Source organism: Onychostruthus taczanowskii, unplaced genomic scaffold (assembly GCF_017590055.1).
Source record: "Onychostruthus taczanowskii isolate IOZ18803 unplaced genomic scaffold, ASM1759005v1 scaffold6, whole genome shotgun sequence".
NCBI lineage: Eukaryota > Metazoa > Chordata > Aves > Passeriformes > Passeridae > Onychostruthus > Onychostruthus taczanowskii.
In genome coordinates, this window is record NW_024503679.1 from 6,461,565 (window position 1) to 6,485,153 (window position 23,589).

At 52.0% G+C, this 23,589-nt stretch overlaps 1 protein-coding gene across 1 annotated transcript; it reads left to right on the top strand.

Moving 5' to 3' along the window:
* Positions 1 to 679: 679 nt before the first annotated feature.
* ONECUT1 (one cut homeobox 1) lies at positions 680 to 15,782 on the top strand. The gene is made up of 2 exons (XM_041418852.1): positions 680 to 1,760; positions 15,490 to 15,782. The coding sequence occupies exons 1-2, from the start codon at positions 680 to 682 to the stop codon at positions 15,780 to 15,782; spliced, it is 1,374 nt and encodes a 457-aa protein (XP_041274786.1).
* The last annotated feature ends 7,807 nt before the right edge of the window (positions 15,783 to 23,589 follow it).

The following is a 23,589-nucleotide window of genomic DNA, read 5'->3' on the forward strand; positions in this document are numbered from 1 at the left end:
GTCACCTCCGGAAGCTCCCGGTGAGGAGGCTCCGCGCTCACGGAAAACGCGGAGTCACCGAAGGGGCGGGGCGGGTGTCCCTGCCGGCAGCAGAGCGGGGCGGGGCGGCCCTTTGTGCCCGGGGCGGGGGCCGCGGGCGCGGGGCAGCGACACCGCCGGCTCTGAGCGCCGCCGCGCGGGGCTCGCCCGCTTAATAGCGGCGCTGACGTCACGGGGCGGGGCGGGGCGGGAGGGGGCGCCGCGCGCATGCGCGGTGCGGGCGGCGGCGGCGCTGCAGCACGGAGCGGAGCCGGAGCGCGGGGCGCAGAGAGAGCCATGGCTGGGGATGGCGAGGGACGCGGCCACACACCCGCCGCGGCCGCGGCTGCGGGGCCCGGCCTGAGGGAGCGGCGGCCCTAGGACCGGCCCGGCGGCGCCAGCCAGCAGCGGGAAAAAACAAATAAATACGTTGCCACAAAATAAATATTGAACGGGAAAATAATAATAATAATAATAAAAAAACCGACCGAAACGGGAAAGCCAGCAGCCCGGCAACAGCAGCAGCAGCACCGCCACCACCAGCCCGCAGCGCTCGCCCGCCGCCGCCGGCCCGCGGGAGCAACCGGCCGCCGCCAAGAGCTCCGGGACGCCCCGCCGCCCACCAGATAGATGTGCGGTCCCGCCGCCCGCACGGCCGACGATGAACGCGCAGCTGGCGATGGAGAACATCGGCGATCTGCACGGGGTGAGCCATGAGCCGGTGCCCGCCGCCGCCGACCTGATGAGCGGCAGCCCCCACCACCGGAGCGCGGTGGCCCACCGCGGCAGCCACCTGCCGGCCCACCCGCGCTCCATGGGCATGGCGTCCATCCTCGACGGCGGCGACTACCACCACCACCACCGGCCGCCCGAGCACGCGCTGACCGGCCCCCTGCACCCCACCATGACCATGGCCTGCGAGACACCCCCCGGCATGAGCATGAGCAGCACCTACACCACGTTAACCCCTCTGCAGCCTCTACCTCCCATCTCGACGGTCTCGGACAAGTTCCCTCACCACCACCACCACCATCACCACCATCACCATCCCCACCAGCGGATACCGGGCAACGTGAGCGGCAGCTTCACGCTCATGCGGGACGAGAGGGGTCTGGCGTCCATGAACAATCTCTACACCCCCTACCACAAGGATGTTACCGGCATGGGGCAGAGCCTCTCTCCGTTGTCTGGATCGGGCCTGGGGAGCATCCACAACTCCCAGCAAGGGCTGCCCCACTACGCTCATCCCAGTGCCACCATGCCCGCCGAGAAAATGCTCACCCCAAACGGATTTGAAGCCCACCACCCTGCCATGTTAGCCAGGCATGGCGACCAACACCTCACCCCCACCTCCGCTGGCATGGTGCCTATCAACGGGATCCCACACCACCCCCATGCCCACTTGAATGCCCAGAGCCACGGGCAGATCCTGGGCTCTGCCAGGGAGCAAAACCCTTCTGTAACTGGTTCGCAGGTCAACAGTGGAAGTAATTCAGGGCAAATGGAAGAAATCAATACCAAAGAAGTAGCTCAGAGGATCACCACCGAGCTCAAGCGGTACAGCATCCCCCAGGCTATCTTCGCCCAGAGGGTGCTGTGCCGTTCTCAAGGGACACTCTCGGACCTGCTGAGGAACCCCAAGCCCTGGAGCAAGCTCAAATCCGGCCGGGAGACCTTCCGCAGAATGTGGAAGTGGCTCCAGGAGCCGGAGTTTCAGCGGATGTCTGCTCTACGGCTTGCAGGTGAGCCCGCTGCGGGGTGTTCGGGGCACGGCAGCGGCAGAGCGGGGCCTCGGGCCTGGGCAGGCCGCCCCGGTGCCCGCCTGTCCCTGAAGAGCAGCACCGATCCCCCGCTCCGCCTCTCCATTTCTCTCCCTTCCCCTCTCCCTCTCCCGGCTCGGAGCACCGGCACCGTCCGGCTCCTCTGCGCCGCGCTCAGACAAAGCCGAGCCGGGCTCGGGCAGCGCACTGCGGCCCCCCTGCTCTCCCCGTTCCCCGGCCGGGCGCACCCCCGGGCTCGCCTGCCGCGGGCAGAAGGACGCCCAGCCCGCCCGGTAACGGGACGCCGCCGAAAGCCGCTCTGGCCGGCGGCAACGCTGCGCAGAGGGCGAGGCGGAAATGCTTGAATTGGCTCCTGAACCGGGCCCACGGACGGGGTACGGGGGAGCCCCGGTAATGCGCCGCCGAGAGAGTCGGTGCGTCTGCTTTGTGTCGGGGCGGTGGGCTCAGGTCGCGGTGGGGCTCGGGGTCCCGCTCGGGCTGGGTGAGCTGGGACAGGCGCGAGTGAGCCGAGCCCGGCGGGTGAGCTGTGCCTGAGAAATGCTGGTGGCTAAAATCGTTGGATTTCTTTTTATTTTTAACTGGTTGTAGTTATCATTAGGCCGCGCACTTTGAGTTTCGCGTGGATGTCTCTGCGTGAGACAGACCGGCCGTGCCGCGGCTTCGCTGCTCGCAGCCTCGCCCCGCGGTCGGCGCTCGCTGCCCGGTGTGCTCCCGAGCGGGTCCCGTATTGTCTGCTCAGAGATGGCCGTCCCGGTCCGTACCTGTGCTCTGCCGCCGCCTCCCAAACCCTCCCGCCTGCAGAGCCCGGGTTTAATATACCGTGAGTGAGGGTTTGTTAATTAAGTGATAGGTCTCCATTAATTTGTCCCTGGAGAACGCAAGACAGTCAATCCGAGTTGGAGCCAGGGTCACTGATCCGTTTCACAGACAAAAATAAGGGAAGGGCCAAATCTTTCTCCTTTCAAAAGCACAAACTGGTCTTGCACTCTCGACTGCCGAGACGGTGACAACTTGCGACCGTTTCCCGAGTGTGCAGGGACGCAGCTGGGCCACCACCGTGCCCCGTGCGTATTTTCAGTCAACCACCTTGTTCCAGAAACCTAAAGCAGAGCCAGGAAGGGTACGGGCAGGGCCTCCCTCCCCGCTGTAGCTGGCCCTTAGGTGCCCGCCAGTGGGAGGACGTTGCTCTCTTTGGCTTCCACTCCTGCGGAGTCAGTTTCAAAGGTCTGAGCTCTCAGAAACTGCCCTTTCCGCCTTCCCTTTCTCAGCAGCCACCCCACCAGCGAAAAACCCTCGTCTGGTTGGTGCTACCCGGGAGAGGAGGATGGAGTTTGTGTTTCCAATATCCCCGTAACGATTACTAAGGCGAACTTTCTTCGATTTGGAGCGTATTTTTACGACAATTTGGTCGACCTGAATCTCCGCTCATTTGCATAGATCGATACTGGAAACAACCCCTCGATTCCGAGGCTGCTGGCATCCCTTTCCTGGCGCTGCCGGCCGGGAAGCTCTGCCAGCCCCGGCTGCTGCAGGCCGGGAGGGAGGAGGGAGGGAGGGAGGGAGGCGGCCGTGCTCTGCCCAGCTGCCGGGTCCGGAGGGTCCCATTGTTCGCTGCTGCCCCCAGACCGCCCCTTCTCCAGCCACCTCAGCGCTGCCCTCTCATAAACGGATCCCGGTAATCCCGTTAGAGAGACAAAGCCTCATTATTCCGCCTTCCCTTTCCGATGAAACCCGAAAGCTGGCACCTTACAGAAACAGCTTCCCCGGGGCGAAGAGGGGTTGGCAGCACGGGGGGGGTCGGGATGCCCCGCAGAGCTCTCCCCGCGTACCGGGGGCTCCGGGCCTCGCCGGGCGCTGCCCACCTGGGCTCCGGCAGCACGTGGGCAATTGCATAGAGCCGAGTCCCTGTCAGTGGGGCGGTCCCGGGGCCCCCGCCCCGCCCCGCGCAGCCTGCGCGCCCCTCCGCACCCCTCCGCGCCGCGCTGCCGGCCACCGGCTGTAAATGCATAAAGTATCGATTTTATTTTGTGCAGGTTTTAAACGTGTGATGATCTTACTAAGTGGTAAAAATCTGCCCCTATTGATATTGATGTATGAACATCAATTCAAAATAACATAAATTACTGCAGCCGACGCAAATTAAATTTCACGTCCAAATTATAACTCACTCCCGGGCGTTTAGAGAATTATCAGGTAGATAAATACCCAGAGCCGCCTTCGTTTCTTCCCTTTCTGATTTCCCGCAGACAACAACCGGGAGGCAGTGAGGGGGATGGAGCCTGCTTATTTTAGGCCTCGCGTTCTCGCCTTGCACTTTATCTTGAGTATTTGCCCCTTCCAGCCGTCCCTGGGGGATTCCTACCTCCCAGATTACAGAAGCTCCGACAAATAGAAGAAAAATTGGTAGTTACATGGAAGCAGGATTGAGGTCTTGACACTTCCTGGGCTGTCTCTTGAAATGTAAGCAGAACTGCTAATTGCAAAGCTGACCTCTTCCAGCCTCCATCTTATTCATCCCATCTCCCTTCTCTTCTCTGTTCTTTTTTCCTTTGTCTGTCCCACTCTCTCTCTCCTCTCTATCACTGAATATTTATCTGTTTGACTGTCTCTCTGTAGTCTTCCCTCCCTCTCCCTCGCCTTCATTGACATTTGGAAGGGCTGTGAAGGGACACCGAAAAAATAAATACAATTAAAAGAAAAAGTACATCCCTTCTGCAGCCTGCTGGGATTTAAGGCTGAATTCATTTCAGTTTGTTGGATTTTTTTTTTCGTGTGTGCGAGAAGGAGGAAACAGGAGAGGATAAAGGAAGAAAAAAATCCCGACTTTGTCTTGTTCAGGAAAAAATAATCTACTTCGAGCCATTCATTATTGGAACTGCGACTGCCCGCCGGCCTCGCACGGACCCGCCGATCGGGAGGAAGGGTAGCGGCCAGGGAAAACGCGGCAGAGACACATTTTGCAAACGCGCCAGAGGAGTGTAAGGGAGCCCAAGGTTCCTTAGACTCTGCTGCCGGAGGGGGTCCTGTGCCGATGTGCGCCCTCTGAGCCAGCTCGTCCCGAAGGGCCCCTCCGTGGGGGCTCCCCGAGCGGGTGTCAGCAGGGAGAGGCGCCGTGGGGAACCCGCGCTCGCCCGCGGCTCTCAGGAGGGGACAGGCCCGTCCCTCCAGAGCTGCTCCATGTTGGCCTGCGACCTGGCTGCTATTTTTCATAGCTGCACCTCTTTTCCTCCCCTCCTCTTATCCTTTCTCCCGCCTCATGTGAATCCCGGCTAAGCTGAAGCCTTGCGAAGCCGGCGAGAAATTCTCGCCAAATTAACTGTAAAGAAATCGATAGAGTAATCAGAGCGTTTTCCACATTAAATATGAAATCTAATGACGCCGTTTGCACCTCTCGCCCGCCGCCGCCCCCGAGCGCGCCGGGAAGGTCTGGGCCGCCCCGGCCCCGGTGGCCTCATTAGGGGCTGTTTAATATTTACCCTGCGGGCACTTTGCATAAAGGCGTTTGCATCAGGGAGGCGGGGGGCATCGACCGGGGCCTTCACCGGCGACACTCCGAGAGCGGACCGGGCCCGGGGGAGAGCCCTTCCCCTCCTGACCCTGCTGACCGCCCGCACGGGGCCGGCCCGGGCCTGGCTCGGCGCACCTCGGCTGCTGCCGGTGCGGAGCTTGGGCCGAGGCGAGAGGCCCTGTCCCGGAGGGATCGGAGGATGAGAGAGCACCCGGAGCAGTCGTGCCCGGTGCGCAGCCGGGGCAGCGCTGGGGCGCGCTTGTTTGCCGGCCGTGTCCTTCGGCGGGATTGATTTACAGCCGCGTTTGCCCTTCGTTAATGTTTGCCCAGCGGGAGGAGGAGCGGGCCCGGGCGAGCCGCGTTCCTCCGCACTGGGCCGGGCCCGCCCCGAGCCCGTCCCAGCGCAGCCCCCGCCCCCGCAGCACGGCTCGGCCCCGCTTGTTTGTTCGCTCGCTCGCTCGGCTGTTTGTTTGTTTGTTTTAATTACCCGCCGCGTGGCGGGGCGGCACCCGGGGGCCGTGCCCCGGTCCCACCCTCGCTGCCGTTTGAATCAAACAGCCTCAAAACAGGGCGGCTCCCGCCCGAGGGTGCCGCCGGGGCCGCCCCGGGTCACACGGCCGGGCTGCGGGCGCGATGCCCATCCCGACCGGCCGGGGCCATCGCGCCGTCCGCAGCCCTCGCTCGTCGCCCCTCGTCGGTTCCCGGGGGTTCTGCGCCATCTACTGACCGCCGGCGGGCGGGAGCGGCCCCGCCGGCCCCGGCACCCCGCCCGCACCGGGCAGCGGCGGCGGCTCCGGGGAGCGCGGCGAGCGGAGGGCCCCGCGCCGCCGCCCGGGCTGGCTCGGTCCCCGCGGGCGCGGAGCCAGTGAGGTCCTGCTGGAGTTCAGCACCACGAACAGCGACCGCCGGCAGGGCCCGACCCCGCTGCCTGCCGAGCTCCGCCTCCGCCCGGGCGGCCCCGCTCCCGGGCGAGCCCCGCGGCGCGCCGAGGCCAGGCCAGCCCCCTCCCGGTTCATGGACGAGGCCAGCCGTAGCCCGGGCGCAGGTGCTTGCTGAGCCCCCCACGGCTGCCGGCCCCGATGGGGAGCAGCATGGCATCGATTATACGTAGCTGCAGCCGGCAATTAGTGCCGCGGAGCTGCGGCGAGCGGCGGGCTGAGCGCACGGGCTGCCCGCGGCGGGAGCCGCTCGGATCCGGCAGGGCAGAGCCCTGGGGGAGCCTGTTTTGGGGATCAGTGCCTCCGAACGGGTGCGTGGCCAGAGGGGAAGCGAGCTTCCCTCAGCACGGTAACTCAGCCAGAGGGGTCGGGATACCCCAGGAGGAGAGGAGAGGTGCGTGGCACCAGGATTGTGCCAGCTGCAGGTGACACCGGTAGGGAGCCCGGGCTCCTGCCGGTCTACAGCTGGTTTCTGGCTTGTGCGATTTACCTTTTACATAACCAGGAAGAAACGTGATAATCAGAGATAAAATCATCTGGAAATCCATAGGCCAGGTATTCTGGCTTTGCCCGTACCGGCATTAAACCACCGCTCTCGCTTTGCCTCAGGCAGCCTTCAGCTGTCCGTGTAGCCGAAGGGTCCGCATAAACTCCACACAAGGGACAAGAACTCCTCCGGGGAGTTCTAAGGTGACTGAAGCGTAGGAGCTGTTGCTGAAGTGCTGGTGAATTTCACCTGAAGACTACAGGCATCCAGGGGAGTTTTCCCTGAGGACCGACCGGGACCCAGCATGGCCGAGTGTCGGGCGCTTCCATGATCAAATCGATAAATGCAGATTCGCGTTTCCGACATAAATCTACCTGGATTAATCATACACGAAACAGAGAAGTGACCGATGCTGACAGACTCTCTTTGGAAACGCAACTGCCTTGAGCCGTTTTACTTAAGAAGAAGTCAGTTTCATTATGCTGAAAGATTAATTTATAAGAACAATTTATTAACTGAACAGTAGTTTTCATTTCCCCGCTCCACCCCACCCCATTTTAGGGAGATAGGAAGCCTCAGTGGTGACATTTTCCTTGCAGCCCAAACGGAATTAAAGCCCGATGCACGGCTGCTGTTCTCAGGGGTGCGGGCAGCACCGCGGGGCGCAGCGCGGGCACCGGCGGCTGCGGGCGCTGGCTGCTGGAGCTAGAAATGCTGCTGCTTCCGATAGAGGAAAGCAGTGAATCGGATGGCACGGGGGGCTCTTCCTTAACGCGTGCGTGCCGAAGCCGCTGAAGTGAGCCCAGGCTCAGGTTTTGCATGTTTGTAGGGTGCAGAATTCTGCACTCGTTGTCACATGCATTAGAAACCGGTCGATAAGAACTGAACTACAGGCGGGAGAGTTGCCCGCAGCCCCTTTTCCCCCATTCCCCCCCGCACAGGCAGGCTGACAAACGGCTTCCTTAATGTCCCCCCAACCGGAGGAACTTCTTTATGTCATCACTGACTCATTTCTGCTTTATTTGAAACATATCTCGTTGTTTTGAATACATTGGAATTGACGGAGAACTTAAAAATTGGAGCCGGGGAAACGGCAGCCGGCAGGGCGGTCCTTAAGAGCGGAACCAGAGAAACGACCCGGGTTTTTCAGTGAATGTGGCGATACTCAACGTTGCAGTGAAGGTTTTGCGACGGACTGCGTCGTTTCCACCGCTCAGAAACTCAATTCTCGGCTGCTGTAGCAAAGTCCCTGCCTGGGGATACGGGAGGGGCGGAATGCGCCGGAGTCAGCGCCCGAACGCCTCGGAGGCCCGCGGGGGGACTCGCTCCCACGGCTCGGAGCCGGCGTGAGCGGGCCGGGGCCAGGGGACCCGGTGCGGCTCCGCGCCCGGTCTGTGCCGCGGGACACGGGCGGGGCTGGCGGGGCCGGGAGACGCGGAGGGTGTGAAGGGGCACGGCCAGGTGCGCAGCGGGCGGTGCCGCCCGGCCCGGAGGGGGCCGGGTCGCGGAGGCGGGGCGCGGCGCATAAGCGGAGCGGAGCGCGACGCGAGCGGGCGGCGTTTCCCAGTCTGCGCTAGGCGGAGCGGAGCGGCCGGCTCGCTCTCCCCAGCGGGATGCCGCGGCTTGGTGCGGAGCGGAGCGGCAGCGCGGGTGAGGGGCCCGTGGCGCGGCGCGCAGCCCACGGCGTGGTGTGATGCCTTAGGGAACCCGCGGTGTGGTGCGGAGCCCCGCGGTGTGTTGGCATGTGGTGTGGAGCCCTGCGATGCGGAGCCTCGCGGTGCTGTGGGATGCGGTGCCGCCCCCGCGGTGTGGTGGGGTGCAATGTGTTAGGATGCGGTGAGGTGCGGAGCCTCGCGGTGCGGTGGGATGCGGTGCCGCCCCCGCGGTGTGGTGGGGTGCAATGTGTTAGGATGCGATGTGGTGCGGAGCCCCGCGGTGCGGTGGGATGTGATGCGATGCAGTGCGGCCTCCGCGGTGCGGTGCGGTGGGATGCGGCACGGTCCCCACCGTGGGCTGAGGTGGTGTGCGGCGCCTTGGGATGCGGTACGGAGCCCCGCGGTGCAGTGGGATGCGATGCGGTGCGGCGCCGTGGGATGTGATGTGGTGCCGTGGGATGCGGTCCGTTGGGATGTGACGCGGTCCGCTGGGATGCGGAGCCCGCGATGCGGAGCGCAGCCCCGCGGCCCTCGGCGGGGAGCGGGTGCCACCCCGCGGCCGGGGCCCGCCGGTGCCGCTGCGGCGTGGGGCGGGGGGGCCGGGCCCGGCTAGCGCGATTAAAATGTCGATGTCGTCGCAAAAATCGTTCATTAAGGCAATTTAATCTTTGCTATTAAATGTCCTTTCAATTCATTTGGGGTAATTAAGATGCAGTTTAAGTGATTAAATTCTAATTACTTATGCTAGGCAAAGAAATATTTGTCACAGTAATATGGTTAACTAAAGACCTAGCTAAAGAATTTTAACATTTGCTTTAAATGATATCGCAGGGAATTCAGGTGCTTTCCCCTGATTGATCCACTCAGCAACACATTCTGTAAGGGTGATGTCAGTTTGCTGAAGTGGTTACACATCCATCAACACTAAGTTTATGTAAACCCCTGAATCCCGAACTGCTGAGTCAGCATCCTCAGTCAGATTCACTTCATTATTCCAGGGCCAGCAAATTAAGGTCGCTCATTTTAATACAGTGCCCATGAGTGAGATGTTTACCGTTCTGGATCAGCTGGATCAGTGTGTTGACTGGGTGATGTCATCCTGTGAGCTTCCCATACACAAACGTATTTTCATTTATTTTGATGTCATGAAACAACAAAAGAGAATTCCCTGGATTTGATGGCGGAGAAATGCGACACAGATCAAAAGATCTCTGGGTATATGGAAACACCTACACACTGAATAAGCATAAATACAAATCACTAGATAAACAAGTGTCAAATGCTGAATAATGCCAGGATTAAAAAGAAATCATTCAGTGTGGGCTCAGGCATTTCAGAGTAGATCATGCTCTTTTCAGTTGAAAGGAGAAAGCTTTGGGGAGCAACCCGTATCACTCAGGTAGGCTTTCATCACTGAAAAGCTGTGCGGGGCCTTACCCACAGTGGGCTGAAGTTGAAGGGAATGCTCTTTCAAGCCTCAGTGCTGTCTGCAACCTGCTGCAGCGGGAGCTCATGGCCACAAGCTGCCTCCACGAGTGGAGGCTGTCTCACAGAGTGCCTTTCCAGAGGAATTCCATTCCCCAAGTGCCTTTGAAGAACCTGGGGCAGTGCAGGGAATCACTAAACCATGATGTATCAGAGTGAATGTCACCCAGCTGTTGTGGTTATGATTCAGGTCTAAGAGATTTGCTTTGGTTTAGTTCATGTTGTGACATTAACCCTCAGGTTGCCAGTGTCTCCTATGCCCTTTTATTTTGTTTTCATATGCCCCCAAATATGAAGTTTTTGATAATTGGGAGAGGTCTGTTGTTCATGTGCCTCTCTGCAAGCCCCAGAGGTGTTATTCGCATGATAAGGATGTAACTAATCACACTTTATTGTGTGTTATTGCAACCATGAATTTGCCATAAGCTTTTGGCTGCCTGTTTCCACTGAGCTGTTGTAGCCAGTGTGATTAGAAATATCTGGGATGGCCAAAGTCCTGCAGCAGTTTCAGCCTCCTGTGGAAGCAGAAAAACTGCTGCTTTCTCTACCAGAAGGTAGAGCCTCCCACAGAAGAATCTCTTTCAGGATATTCTCCAGTTAATAGCGGTGAAGTTTTCACTCTCCACACTCGTTATTGGATACTGTGTGATGTTTCAAAACTAGGAGCAGATGATTTGGAAAGGGATTCCTAGGTGGATGCAGTTCAGATATAGCTGAACTTTCTAGACCTGACACAACAGAGATTAGAAAATACATTTAAAGAGATACTTCTGAAAGGGCTTTTTGTGTCTTTAAGACAGTCCTGTACACATGAGGTTGAGATAACCAAAATACTTTTGCAAGAGGAGGGGTAAAACACAATCTCATAGAAGGCACTTGGTGGCCATCAAGTAATGGCTTGTGGTCAGCAGTGACCCAGGCCACAGCTGGAAACGTGCCCTGTCACCTCAGGGTGCAAGGTCTCGTGTCCCCTCACTGGTGACCCCTCACAGTCTGCTCTGTGTGCCCACAGGCTCTGAATTCAGCATGGCTGGGGAGGCACTGTGTGTGTGTCTCTTGCTGGTCTGGCTCAAGCAGAGGAGCAAAGAGCTCCCTGTAAGCAGAGGTGCCTTGTGTGCATTGGCTTTGTCCCCCACAGGGTGAGGAGGCCGTGCCCAGGCGCTGGTGGCTGTACCCTTCCCTTCCAGGAGCAGCTCTGTTACCCTGCTGCTGGTGCCCCCTCTGCTGTGTCCCTGCTGCCCTTCCAGGCACTGTGCACAGGCAAACACCCGGCTGTGGGTGCTGTGTGCCCCTGTGCTGTGGGCAGTGCTGCAGGTGGCAGTGTGACCCCAGAGGGCATGGCTGCTGCCTCGCCTGCCTGTGCTGCTGAGGGCACAGCTCTCCCGCTGCCAGGCCTGAGACCCCAAATCACCATCTGCACTCCTCCGTCCCCTGTCTGAGAGCTTGTTCCGTGGTGGCACAGTGGGACACCAGCTGAGCAATGCCTCTCTCAGGGAGAGTTGCCCTCTGACATCCAAAAGTAGCCACAGGGCTTGGGGAAAGGTTTGCCCAAGTGAAATTTTCCATTGCTGTTTCCCCTGCTTCAGTGACAGCTGTCCAGAAAAGCAACCAGCAGAGCTTGTGGTGCTATTTTATTATGTTCACAAACTAAACCAGAAACCATGGGAAATTAGGTTTATTGAGAGCACCACCAGCTTTATTATTTGCTCCTGTTTTTTCAGAAAGGAAAACTGGAGTTTGCTAGAAACATCTAGGTACATGTGTACACACCACATGCTCCTGAAAATTGGTGTATAGTAATCAGGGTTTTTTCTTCAATTTTAAAAAGAAATCCGTCCTCTAGGAATGAAACACTAGATCAAGCATCAGGGTTAACACCTGAGCTTACTATAATCTTGACTTTTAGACTGACTGAGTAATGTTGTTCATATCACAGATAGGCAAAACATCCTCTTCACTGCCTCGACCTAAAGATGCAATTAGTGCATTTTCACAGGGGACGGGGTCCTGTTCACACCCCTGGCAGGGCAGAACTAATCCCACTGTGCTGCACCCAGCTGGGGCTGCAGAAAAGAGTCAGCAGACCCCGGAGCTGCAGAGGTGGGAGCTCACTGATGCACCGTGCCCAGGCAGCTGGGCCCGTTGCCATGTACAGACCTTACAGGGTCTGGCAAGTTTGCTTGCCCAGATCCCTCGGGTGACTTAGAAGGAACAAAGGGAGGCAAAAATAGATTGATGTGTCAGGAGAATTGCAAGTGTCAAAAATATCTGTTGCTCAGGGCAGAGGAAGATGGAAGTGAGTGGGAGAGGCCAGAGTTCAGGACTGGATTTATAAGGCTGCTTCTGGAACTGATAATATTACATTGTCATATCTGCACGTGTGTTGCCAGAGTCAGGGTGACTCTTCCTTTATCCTCTGCTTTTCTCTTTTCTTAACAAGATTTTCTCAAAGGCTTTTTTCAAAAGGCATCACACGGAGCATTGCTCAGTGGGGGCACCCTGGAGACAAAGCACAGGGCTGCCTGCAGCAGGGAGTGAGGGCAGGTGTGTCCTGGGGGAGGTGCTCACCTCTAGGGAGCACAGCACCCTGCAAAGCACCGAAATTCAGTGTCTGTGCTGTGGGAGAGGTCCTCTCACAGTGCTCAAGGGCAGGGGAACAAGAAGGACATCAGTGCAAATTACTGTTATTATCTTCTGCTGTGTAAGATAAAAGAGAGATGGAGTGTGTGATAAATCGCTGTGAAGACAGGCTCTGGTGTTTTATCCAAAAAAACCATTTCAGTGGATGTCTCTGGGGCCTGACCTCAGTGGACATTAGGGGAGGAGCTGGCCCTGGGGTAGGACGTGGCCTGAGCAGGCACAGCTGCTCTGCCTGGGCGTGACCTGGCTCAGGCTGCTGTCAGAGAGCCTGGCAGCCCCACCTTGCCAGCCCTTGCCTGTGAGCTGGCCAGTGTCTGTGCCTGCTCTGGAGCTACTCTCCTCATGGAGCAGATTTTATCCCGTGGTGTACATTTGTTCTCTGGCAAGCTGGAAGCTACAATTTATTATTAAAATTGATTGGCTCCAGTGCAGGGAAAACGATCACAAGGAAACCCTATTACAGTTTTTCATTATCACTGTTATTTATTTTTAAGTGCTATTAATATTCCTGGGCCTGGACTAGGCAGAAGATGAGAGGTGGTATCCACCCCTGCTGCTCACAACCTGAGGCCTGGCAGTGCAAGGGCTCTTGGAACAATCGAGTGTGTTGGGAAATTTTTGCCCTCAATCTACCTCTGGCAAACGCTAATGGAAGTAGAGCTGAAAATATTTGCAAAAAAACTAAAATGGCCTTATTTGTATCATAGACTGGATAGATTTTTTTTTCTCCCTAGTAATGTGCATTTTTTCTTACCTCTGTGATGTCACAGGCTTATTTGTATCATAGACTGGATAGGTTTTTTTTTTTCTCTCTAGTAATGTGCATTTTTTCTTACCTCTGTGATGTCACTAGCATTTATTAAGAGGGTTTTAATACAATTGAAGTTGAGGAACAAGGTATGTTTTAAGTAAGTTCAGTAAGACAATGCGTTATGCAAGCTAATTTCCCAATGATGGTTGTTTTTTTGTTATTCCCTACTATTTCAGAGAGCTCATGTAGCAGCTTGTGATCGAAGCCCCAGAGGCTCACATCACTAATTGAGCTGGCTTTGTACCTACTGCTGTGGCTGTCATTTGTGATGTGGTGATTCACACTGAAGCATTGCACAGCACTGACTTGGATCACGCTGTCTGTGCCATTAGGATTTTGTGACAAATTATGATCTGGACGGAGTATCTAGGCAGAAGATGGAATTTGTGTAGTCTTTGAAAAAGGAAGGGGTAAAGCAGCATGAGCAGAAATGAAGCACAGCAAATGTTGTCTGCACCTGGTTTGTCTGCTTTTCTGCCTGAGCCTGTTAGCAGGGGCAGTCAGAGCTGGAGGCTGAGGCTGTTGCAAAGCTGAGCTCTGCAGCTGCTTTTCCAGGAATTTCTGATTATCAAGTGGTCAGACATGTATAAAAGACTGAGATGCTGTTGGTATCCTCATTCTGAATATTTGTCAGTAAATAACAGACTATTCTTGCAGCAGCATTTTTAACCCTTGATTTGCCTATGTTAGCCTCCAGCGGGGATGCAGATTATTTCAGCAGGAACCAACCCCACAGTGAATTCAGCAGTTTGGCTTCAGCAGGGGCTCGCGTGCATCAGGAAACCTGGTTTTTAGCCCAGAAGCTCCACGGTGCTTTAGAGGTCAGGATGTAACTTCAAAGCGTTCTTCAAAGGTTTTCAGATAAAAATACCTGTAGGAGACATGAGCTTGGCAGCCCAGTCTATTTGATTGATGTGTGATTTCTTGTGAAAGAGTATGTGGCTGGAATATATATTGTTAGGGACCTTTTCAAAAGCCTCTCCTCAAAGGGGACTGAGCCACCAGTGTCTTGGTCCCTGCCTGGGCCAGCAGAAGGAGCCTTCACAGCTCCTGGCTCCTGATCTGTGCAGTTCCTCAAATACAAAAGGTGGATGACTATTTTTATACTTCCCACGAGCAATGAAACCTTCATGCCAGGGCTTGCTCTTGGTAATAACAGAAGTTGTAGAAAGGACCTTTGCAAAGCAATTTGTTGTTTTCATTCCAATAATCATGGTGTAAGTAGAGATACTGCACAAAATTCTTCATGTGGTCAGTACTGATCTCCACAGAAGCCAGGACTAGACAGACCAAGAGAAGGAACATTCATATTACCTCCAGAAACACATCTCTCAATCAGAATTAAAGGACATTGTTAGAGAATGAAGGGAAACAGAGAGCTTCAGACCATTTTGAAAGTGAGACAGAGGAATCTGCCCTCCCAAGGAAGCTTTTATCCTAGCAAAATGCTAAGATGAGCTGGCAGACAGTTGGAGGCTGACAGAGGGATCTGGGAGTCTCCCTCACATCCCATCAGATCCTGCCTGGAAGGTGATCTGGGAGGCAGATTTCAAATTGCTAGCACTCTTTATTAATGTAGAGCAAAATAACGTTCTCAAAGGGAAAGAAGGGATGATAGATGAAATAAGGAGCAATTCTATAAAGAAGATTTTCTATACCATTGTTTTTCATGACAAAACATGTTTTATTTTGTTTAGAATACATTTGGCCTGTAAGACTGTAGTAGCATCCTGCTTTCCCACAGTTCCTTATTTCTCAGTCAACAAAGAGCTATAGAAATGGATTGAAAGCAACTAATAATGGTGGACAGTATAACCAAAGTTAACTTTAGAGTTCAAAATTCCAATCTACCAATCCAATTATTGAAATTCCACTCAACCTCCTAGAGATATTAAATAGTTAAATTCTCAGCACTAATGGGTAGTATCAAAATGTAAGCTCCCAGTAATAGCATTTGCTGAGTTTTAACAGACAACAACAAAGGTATTTTCTAACTTTTATTCCTTATACTTGTAATAGTTTATAATGAGTTAGAGATTTAAATGTCCCACATCCTGTCCAAATTCAGAAGCCGACATGACCAGTCTTTTTCCCTAATCTGCCCTGCACTGTGCTCCCACACACTCCTCTGCCAGCCCTCTCTAACTGTGCTCCCCTTTCTTGCAGCGTGCAAGAGGAAAGAACAAGAACACGGCAAGGATAGAGGGAATACACCCAAGAAGCCTCGGCTGGTCTTCACTGACGTCCAGCGTCGAACTCTACATGCAATATTCAAGGAAAATAAGCGTCCGTCCAAAGAATTACAAATCACCATTTCCCAGCAGCTCGGGTTGGAGCTGAGCACCGTCAGCAACTTTTTCATGAATGCACGGAGGAGGAGTCTGGATAAGTGGCAAGACGAGGGCAGCTCCAATTCAGGCAACTCATCTTCTTCATCAAGCACTTGTACCAAAGCATGAAGGAATAACCACGAACTAAAACCTCGGTGGAAAAGCTTTAAAAATAAATAAATAAATAAATAAAGACAGACCAGGACCTCAAAATAGCAGGTTTATACTTAAAACTATTTGAAAAAAAAATATTTATAAGTCCAAAGAAACCAAAGACTTATTTCACCTGCATTATGACTTTGTTCTAAGACACACACTTTAGTAGGATGACGACTTGCAAAAAACAGAGAGGAAGAAGGAAGCGAAATGGAGGGAACGGAACGGAAAGCAAAGAGAAGAGGAACAGACCACTGGTCTTACACCTTTGCCCATTATCATCTTCACCGTACTTGGCTGTTTAGTGGTTTGGAGCATAGTGATTTCCTGTCATTGAGCAGACATCTCTTTGGATACAGCTCTTCACGTCCACAGCACTTGCCATGGAGGTGTCAGTGTGTCCGTACTGCGTGCACGCCAGTGGGTAGGGACTTAGGGCTGGTCTCCAGAGAGGGCTGTGCCAGGGCACGGCCCGCAGAGCGTGGAGTCGTCTGAATTCCTTGGAACGGTAGTGTGATTGTTGCTGTTTCACTGTTTGAACTTGGCTGGTGCAATGCCTTGAAACGAGTTCAAACTAGGCAAAGAAATTTTGAATGGTACCTAAACCAGTGCATTCTCTTTGTTTGTTAAGGAATGTTCAGATTTAAAAAAGGAAAACTATTCCATCCATAAAAAAATCGACTAGCTACCAAAGAACACATTTAATAATTGTATTGCAGGTATTTTATTGCAATGATTTTAATATTCCAAAGCTATTTTTACACAAATACTATGTAGAGTTATAGGTATAAACTAATCTAACTGTATAACACATAAAACTTGTAATCAAGACTGTTATTTGCGATTAGTAAAACCACACTATCGTTTCTTTCTGTGATTGGCAAGAAAGAATGTCACCCGAGGAGATCACAGCCCCTGGCAGAGCACGGGCACCGAGCACGGGATGCTGCTTCCATTGAACTCAGTGAGCCCTTTCCTCACTGCCTTCAACGGGAGCACAAGGAGGAGCCGCGTGTGACACTGTGTGTGACACTGTGTGTGACACTGTCCCCGGCTGCAGCCCGGGCGCTGTGTTCCAGAGTGGCTCAGCTCTGCCATCTAGCCTGCGAACAGGAGACCTGAGGCACTCAGGATGCAAAAATTGAAACGAATCGAGGGATGCAAAACCACAGGGCTCAGCGTCTGATCAATACTCATTGACATTAGCGAGCTTTTTTTTACCTATCGACTTTACCAGGCAAAGGAATAGTAACAGCTTTGACGGCTCGTGGTCCTTTCCTCCTGGAAACAGTGGTACAACATCAGTTAACGTGGGGGGAGCTCCAGGAGTGCTTTTGGAAGGAGGAATTGTGATCTCTCTGAAGTCAAGAGCAAAATTCCCGTGACACTGAGATACAGCCCGATGTTTTGTGGCTCTGTATCCGTGTGCAGCAGGCTGAGCTTTTGTGCCGTGCATTCTTTCTTGCTCATCTATTAGTCAGGATAATGCATGAAATAGTTTGAAGTTTGTAGCTGAAAAGCTTTAAACGCTCTGTTGCTAACAGACCCATAGGAGAGAAATCATCCCGTTCCTACTCTGATAAAACTAAAGAGAAAAGCGTGAAATATCTGCATATTAAATTATAATGTAAGGGGAAAATAGAATTTAAAAACCATACATGTGCCTGTTAGATTTCTAACTGGTATTTCAAATTACTGTAGTAATTATGCTAGGTATATTAAATTCCAAAATAAGCAAATATGCAGGTATAGGCCCAATGCAAGGACTAGAAATAGGTAATCTTACTTCCAACCTTTTTGTTTTTAAGGAAAAAAAAAAAAAAAACGACAAAGGAAAATTCAAGGTAAACTAGAATCCAAACACTATAAACAGTAGCAGATACTGGTTGGGGGATGAAGCCCACTCAAAATACCAGTGACACCAAAGTAGAGCAACTTTTGTAGCACCAGTTGTTTCCCAAGAGGACAGGGTCTAGTCAAGGTTCAGGGTATACAGTTTATTTCCCCCCAGTGTTTAGAATACAGGTGAAATATCTCTTTATTAAAATAAAGTGAAATAAACCCAATATTTTTGGCACTGAATATTTCTCCGTATTTCAGTATGTTAAATCCACTTTAAAGCTGACAACGCAATTGTCTATGAAAATGGCATCTAATCTGGACTTTTTTGAGTCTCTAGCTTACCTTAAATTTTAGCAAGCTTTCTTTTGAAGTGTTCCATCCCCATGGAGACATAATTGACATGGAAACATTGATAAGCTCACATATAAAGTACCTTATGAATGCAGTCTCATTAGTGTAAGGTTAATAAAGGACAGTGATAAGTAATGGTTTAGTTTTTTCCAGCAAAACTCTGCTTTGTAACGTACCTATAGTTTAGAGAATAAAGCCTTATTTATTTAAAACTTGAGAATTTAAAATTGCAGGGAAATTCAAAGTACATTGCCGCATTTTTAGTATTTCCATTGTGTTGTCTTTATAGACTACTTGCTGAAACCAAAGAGAACTTTCATACCAGCATTAAATTTGCACCCAATATGCAATTTCAGGCTCTGTGATACACACACATGCAAGCCCCTAAACAGGACTGTGTATATGTACATGCACACACATTTTGATGGCGTGTATGTATGTATACACGTGCACACACGTGTCCACACACACCAAAACTGATGCACAAGTTGTAGATTTTAAGTGTTTTGGGTTTTTTACATGTCTGTTTAAGTAGGTATAAACCTTTTGGTTTTCTCTAAGCCATTAGGAACAAACCACTCTTCCCACGAGCAATATGCACCTCATACTCTGAATAGGCAAAGAACACAATTTCCTTCAATTTCCTTCAAAACATGAAGCAAATAACTCTGGAACTGCTCAGTCTACCTGGAAAGCTGTGTTACCTCTGAGCAGACTGCCCCGCCACACCGACTGAAGCACGGACAGGTTACCTGGTGCTCCCTCGCTCTGACTGGTGCCATGACTCAACAGGGCATTCTCGAAGGGGAGTTTCCTCTGATGCTGCATTTAACATTACCCAGGAAACCTGTCTCTGCCTCTTAGTGTCAGTATTTCAGCTCACTTAATTCCTGACAAAACGGATATTAGTTTCAAATTCGACAAGAGGATCTAAAATTCTGCCAGGAAGGATTAGGAGAGGGAGCAGAACCCAAAACAGTTTGGGAGCATCAGGAGATGGGGCTTCAGTCAAAGGTGACTCCAAGGGCATTAGGAACATGCATTCAGCTCACAGGCTGCATCCAAACATGACCGCAGTGACCCATGGGGGGAGGCTGGCCAAGAGGTGAACTGTCCTCATCCATCCCCATTGTAAATGGCATCATTAGATTTCTAGGAAAAAACCAAAATAAACTAAAAAAAAAAAAAAAAAAAGTCCTCCTTCAGCCTGCCCCAGAGCGCTCCTTCAGCCCTGCGTGGCTCTCCAGGGCCGCAGCCTCCTCTCCTTACTCAGGTAAAGCAAACCCCACCAGAGCCAGCCAGCAACGGGGCTGCTGCTTGAGAGCTTGCTCCTGCACAGCCCAGGCCAGGAGCAAATTCCCAAGCAGCCGGGGTGGCCTGGCATGAGAGCAGCCCCAGGGCTGCCCGTGGGCACCGTGCTGCTCCTGGATTCCAGGAGAGGGCCGGTGGAGGTGGGCACTGCCCCAGGGCTGCTGCTGCCCCCAGGGCTCGCAGACACTGCTGAGCTTATACCAAAGAGTCTTAGGACACCTCTCCTCACCTGAGTTGTAAACAGGACATTTTTACCCCAAAAACGTTCCTTCTTTCTACTACTCTTCCTCCTATCCTCCTCCTCTTCCTCCTCCTTTGTACATAGGGATGAAAACTATGCATTTAGCAAACAAAGAGAAAGCACTTACCCTTTTCTATCTCACTGCGTTTGGGTGCATTCAAAGGCCCAGGGGCTAATTTTGAGACTTTGCTTAGCCTCCTGGTTTATTATTGTGGTGTGGTTAGCTTTACAATACATTTGGTAACTATTTGCTAAAGACAAAGAAGCAAAAGGTAAGGAATAGCTACTTCCACGTGTTAAAAAAAAAAAAAAAAAAGAAAAAAAAAGAAAAAAAAGTGTGTAAAGATCTACTATTTATAGTGTGAACCAAAGACGCTACCTCACTCGATTTCCATTGGTGATTTTAATCACATTGATGATACCAAAGAATACCAAAGATTTTTCATGCACGGCCTTGGTCTGGAAAGGGAACTCATCCTCCTTCTTACCCCCATCCCCTGACCCCCTTCCTCACCTTCACTCAGTGTGTAACCTTGTCTTCTTTCTTAGTGGTAATGCTAATAACCTTATGAATACTTCTCTTGCTACAACTGCTACTACTGACGATGATAAGGATAATAATAATAATAATAATAAAGCTCTTGGCAAACATGTTGCAAACTTTGTAAACTCATAGGACGAGTGCCTTGCTTGAACCAAAGTGTTAAACCGCTGTTGACCTCTTTATCTCTCACCTTATACTCTTTGAATACCTCAGCCTGTTAGAAAGGCCACTAATGAAAAAAAGGAATAATTCTTCACCGTGGTGCTTTTTGCCGTGCAACCATGCAATGAAACTTTCTTTGATACCAAAGGAAAATGTTTTTTTCCACTTTCTTGCTGACAAACCAAAGGTTCCCTCCTCTTTCCCCCAAAGCAGCTTGAGTCCCTCAGCCCAGACAGGCCGTGCATCACTTTTACCAATTCCTCCAAATACCTCATAGTAATAAATCTTTAGGGTTATGTTGTATAGAGAGTCTATGTGATAAGGCAGAACTTACTAGTTTGATAATTGTTAAGGTTACTTAAAAAAAAGCTTTATAATTCTTATTTATTTTGTAGGGGTTGTTTTGTTTGTATATTCCTTTTATATTGTTTGGATTGGGTTTGGGCTTCTTCTTTTTTTCCTTTTTTTTTTTTGGCAGAACTTCTCTGTTATACTCAAGGAAGATCTTATTCCTGGGAATGTTTCAAAGTGGGTAAAGATCGCTGTTTGCAATGAATGCAAGAAAGGGAAACATGGCTTCAATTACTTTTGTTTCAACTAGGATGCTTTGTGTTTGCTAGTCGATGTTCTTTTCACAGGGTAAAAAAAGATATTCTCTGCTGTGATAAATGGTTCCTATTTTTTCTCTATAATGTGCTGTGACTTTTAATTTAATTACATTTTGTATACGCTTATTTAATCACTGCTTTAATTTATGACTATGTAGTTTAAAAAAAAATTGTATATAGTAGATTCAAAAATGGCCAAAGCTTTATGTTACAATCTTTTCATTCTTGATGCTGAGATGAACTGAAGGAGAGTGCTTCTCTTGACTGCAGGGTGTATCTTCAGCCTTGTCTTGGCATGCACTTCCACCCGTGTTACAAACACTGCCAGGTTACCCCCCCAGGCCTCCCTTCCCCCCAACTTGTACATGCCAAAATGAGTGTTTCAAGGTAGTACTTTTGTCACTTAGAAAGCAGAAAGGCATTATTAGTGTGTTTTTTCTTTAATTTATTTGTCTTTTTCTAGAAAGATTGCTTTGTGGGTGAGACCCGCACATCCAAAGAATTTAAAAGTCGTTTAATGTTTTAAAGCACTGGCATTTGTGAGAGATTTTGCTGAGTTTTTCTTTTCCTTCGCCATTCGCACGGGTAGCGCAAGCAAGAAGCAGGCGCGGGCCTCGGGAGAAAAGCTGACTTGAATCTGGAAACCTTGCTCACGGAAAGGCCTTTGCGGCAGGGGCTGGGACAGCGTGGCCACCCCGGGCCACCCCGGGCCACCTGCTCCCCAGGCAGGGCTGCAGGGACGGCATGGGGTGGGATGGGATGGCTCCGGGGGGCTCAGGGCCACCCCGGGCCACCCCGGGCCACCTGCTCCCCAGGCAGGGCTGCAGGCAGGGATGGGATGGGGTCCTTGGGGTGCAGCGGGGTGCCGGGGAAGCTGCGGCTCTGCCAGGCTCAGGGGCTGCAGCAGCGCCCTGGCTGCTGCACAGGGACCTGTGCCGAGTCCTGCCCTGGCACCCCCGCAGCTCCAGGGAGGACAAGGCAGCTCGGAGTTGAAAAGCAAAAAAATATAGAGTCATGACAATGATACTTCTGCAAAGCTGATGATGGCATCGTGGCACAGAGGATAGGATGCCGCTCACTTGTGGTTTATTTTGCATAAGGACTAGGTTCTGGTTCAGCCAAACGTTGTGTACTGGCACGGTTTGTGATGGCTGTAAATGGTTCCTGTCCCGTGCAGTAACTGAGCCCCAGGTGTAGCTCGTTTTCCTTTGAGGGGATAGTGGAGGGGTTGAGGGAGGGAAGGAGGAGGGCAGGGTCTGAGCTTTTGGTGGAAGTTACACTTTCTAGGTACATTTTTATACTTCAAGTATTGGAATGGGGCAATAAAGACGCTCTGAAATGAAGGATCATTAAATGATCTGTTGGCGGGCATTGGCTCAGTGTCTGCTTTTAATCCAGGAGCTAATGCTGTGCAATGAGTTCTGCTTCACGTGGAGGGGCGGGCGAAGATTTTAGTCTGTGAATCAGCACGAGCCGTCGAGCACTGGGCACGCTGTGCTCAGGGAGCCGCGCTCTCCCGTCCCGTCCCGTCCCGTCCCGCTAGTTTGATTTTTCACGGAATGTTCTGCATTTACCGCACTTACCGCATCCTCACCGTGGGGCCGCGTTAGTTTTGCAGCCTGACCCGAGCAGCGGGCAGTGCACGGCACAGCCCTGTCGGTGCCCTGCCTGTGCCCTGTCTGTGCCCTGCCTGGGCAGCGTGAGCCCCCCGGGACCCCCGGCCCGCCCCGCCCCGGCCCCGCCGCAGGGAGGGCGCCACAGACAATCACAGGTCCCAGCTCCGCAGGGGGAGGAAACCCTCCCAGAGCAAGCGGGAATTCTTCCAGAGCAACGGAACAAAACAAAAAAAAAAAAAAAAAAAAAAAAAAAAAAAAAAAAAAAAAAAATAAAAAAAAAAAAAAAAAAGAAAAATAACGAATACGAAGCGAAGATTTTGCTAAAGCCCTTTGCTGCCATCTTTAGTTCGCCCATTAGGAAGCAGCAGTAGTTTATGCGTTGCATCTGCATTTCAGACTAAGTGATTATTGTACCTAATTACGGTTGATTGCTGATATTTCCTCACTCTCTCTCTTAGTCAAGCGCTTCTTCTGTATTTTTGTGTGTAGCGATGACAAGTGCAGTGCGCTAGGCATTGCCCTGGGTTGGGTATGAGTATCTCCTGTACTGCGTTAAGATTTCCTTAAGTTACTTTTTTTAAGCTTTGCTACTGTTCTCACTTTATGCCGTGCAATATCATCTGCTGTGTTTGCTAAGCAAAAAAAAAAAAAAAAAAAAAAAAAAAAAAAAAAAAAAAAAAAAAAAAAAAAAAAAAAAAAAAAAAAAAAAAAAAAGGAACAAAAAAAAGAGAAAAAGTAAAAAAAAAAGGAAAAAAGCAAGTGATGATGTCATCATGCTTTTCAGTGTTACAATGTTTCAGCGTTACAATGTTTCAGCGTTTATGTAGTCACAAAAATGTAGTAAATAAAAGGTTGGATTTTCCAGCACTTTAAATTTAGACATTTCTTGCCTTCTTTTGTTTCTCCGTGTGCAGCCACAAGGCACCGGGCTGAGCCCGGGGGAGCAGGGGAGCCCCACGGGCAGCCCCAGCTCTCCCCTGGGAGGGACATCCCGGGCTGGGGGGAGAGGGGAGGGACACGGAAGGGCATCAAGGCTTCCCAGCACTGTCCTCTTCCCTCTATCCATGCAGCTGGGCAGCCCCCGCCCCCAGCAGGCACTCCCCAT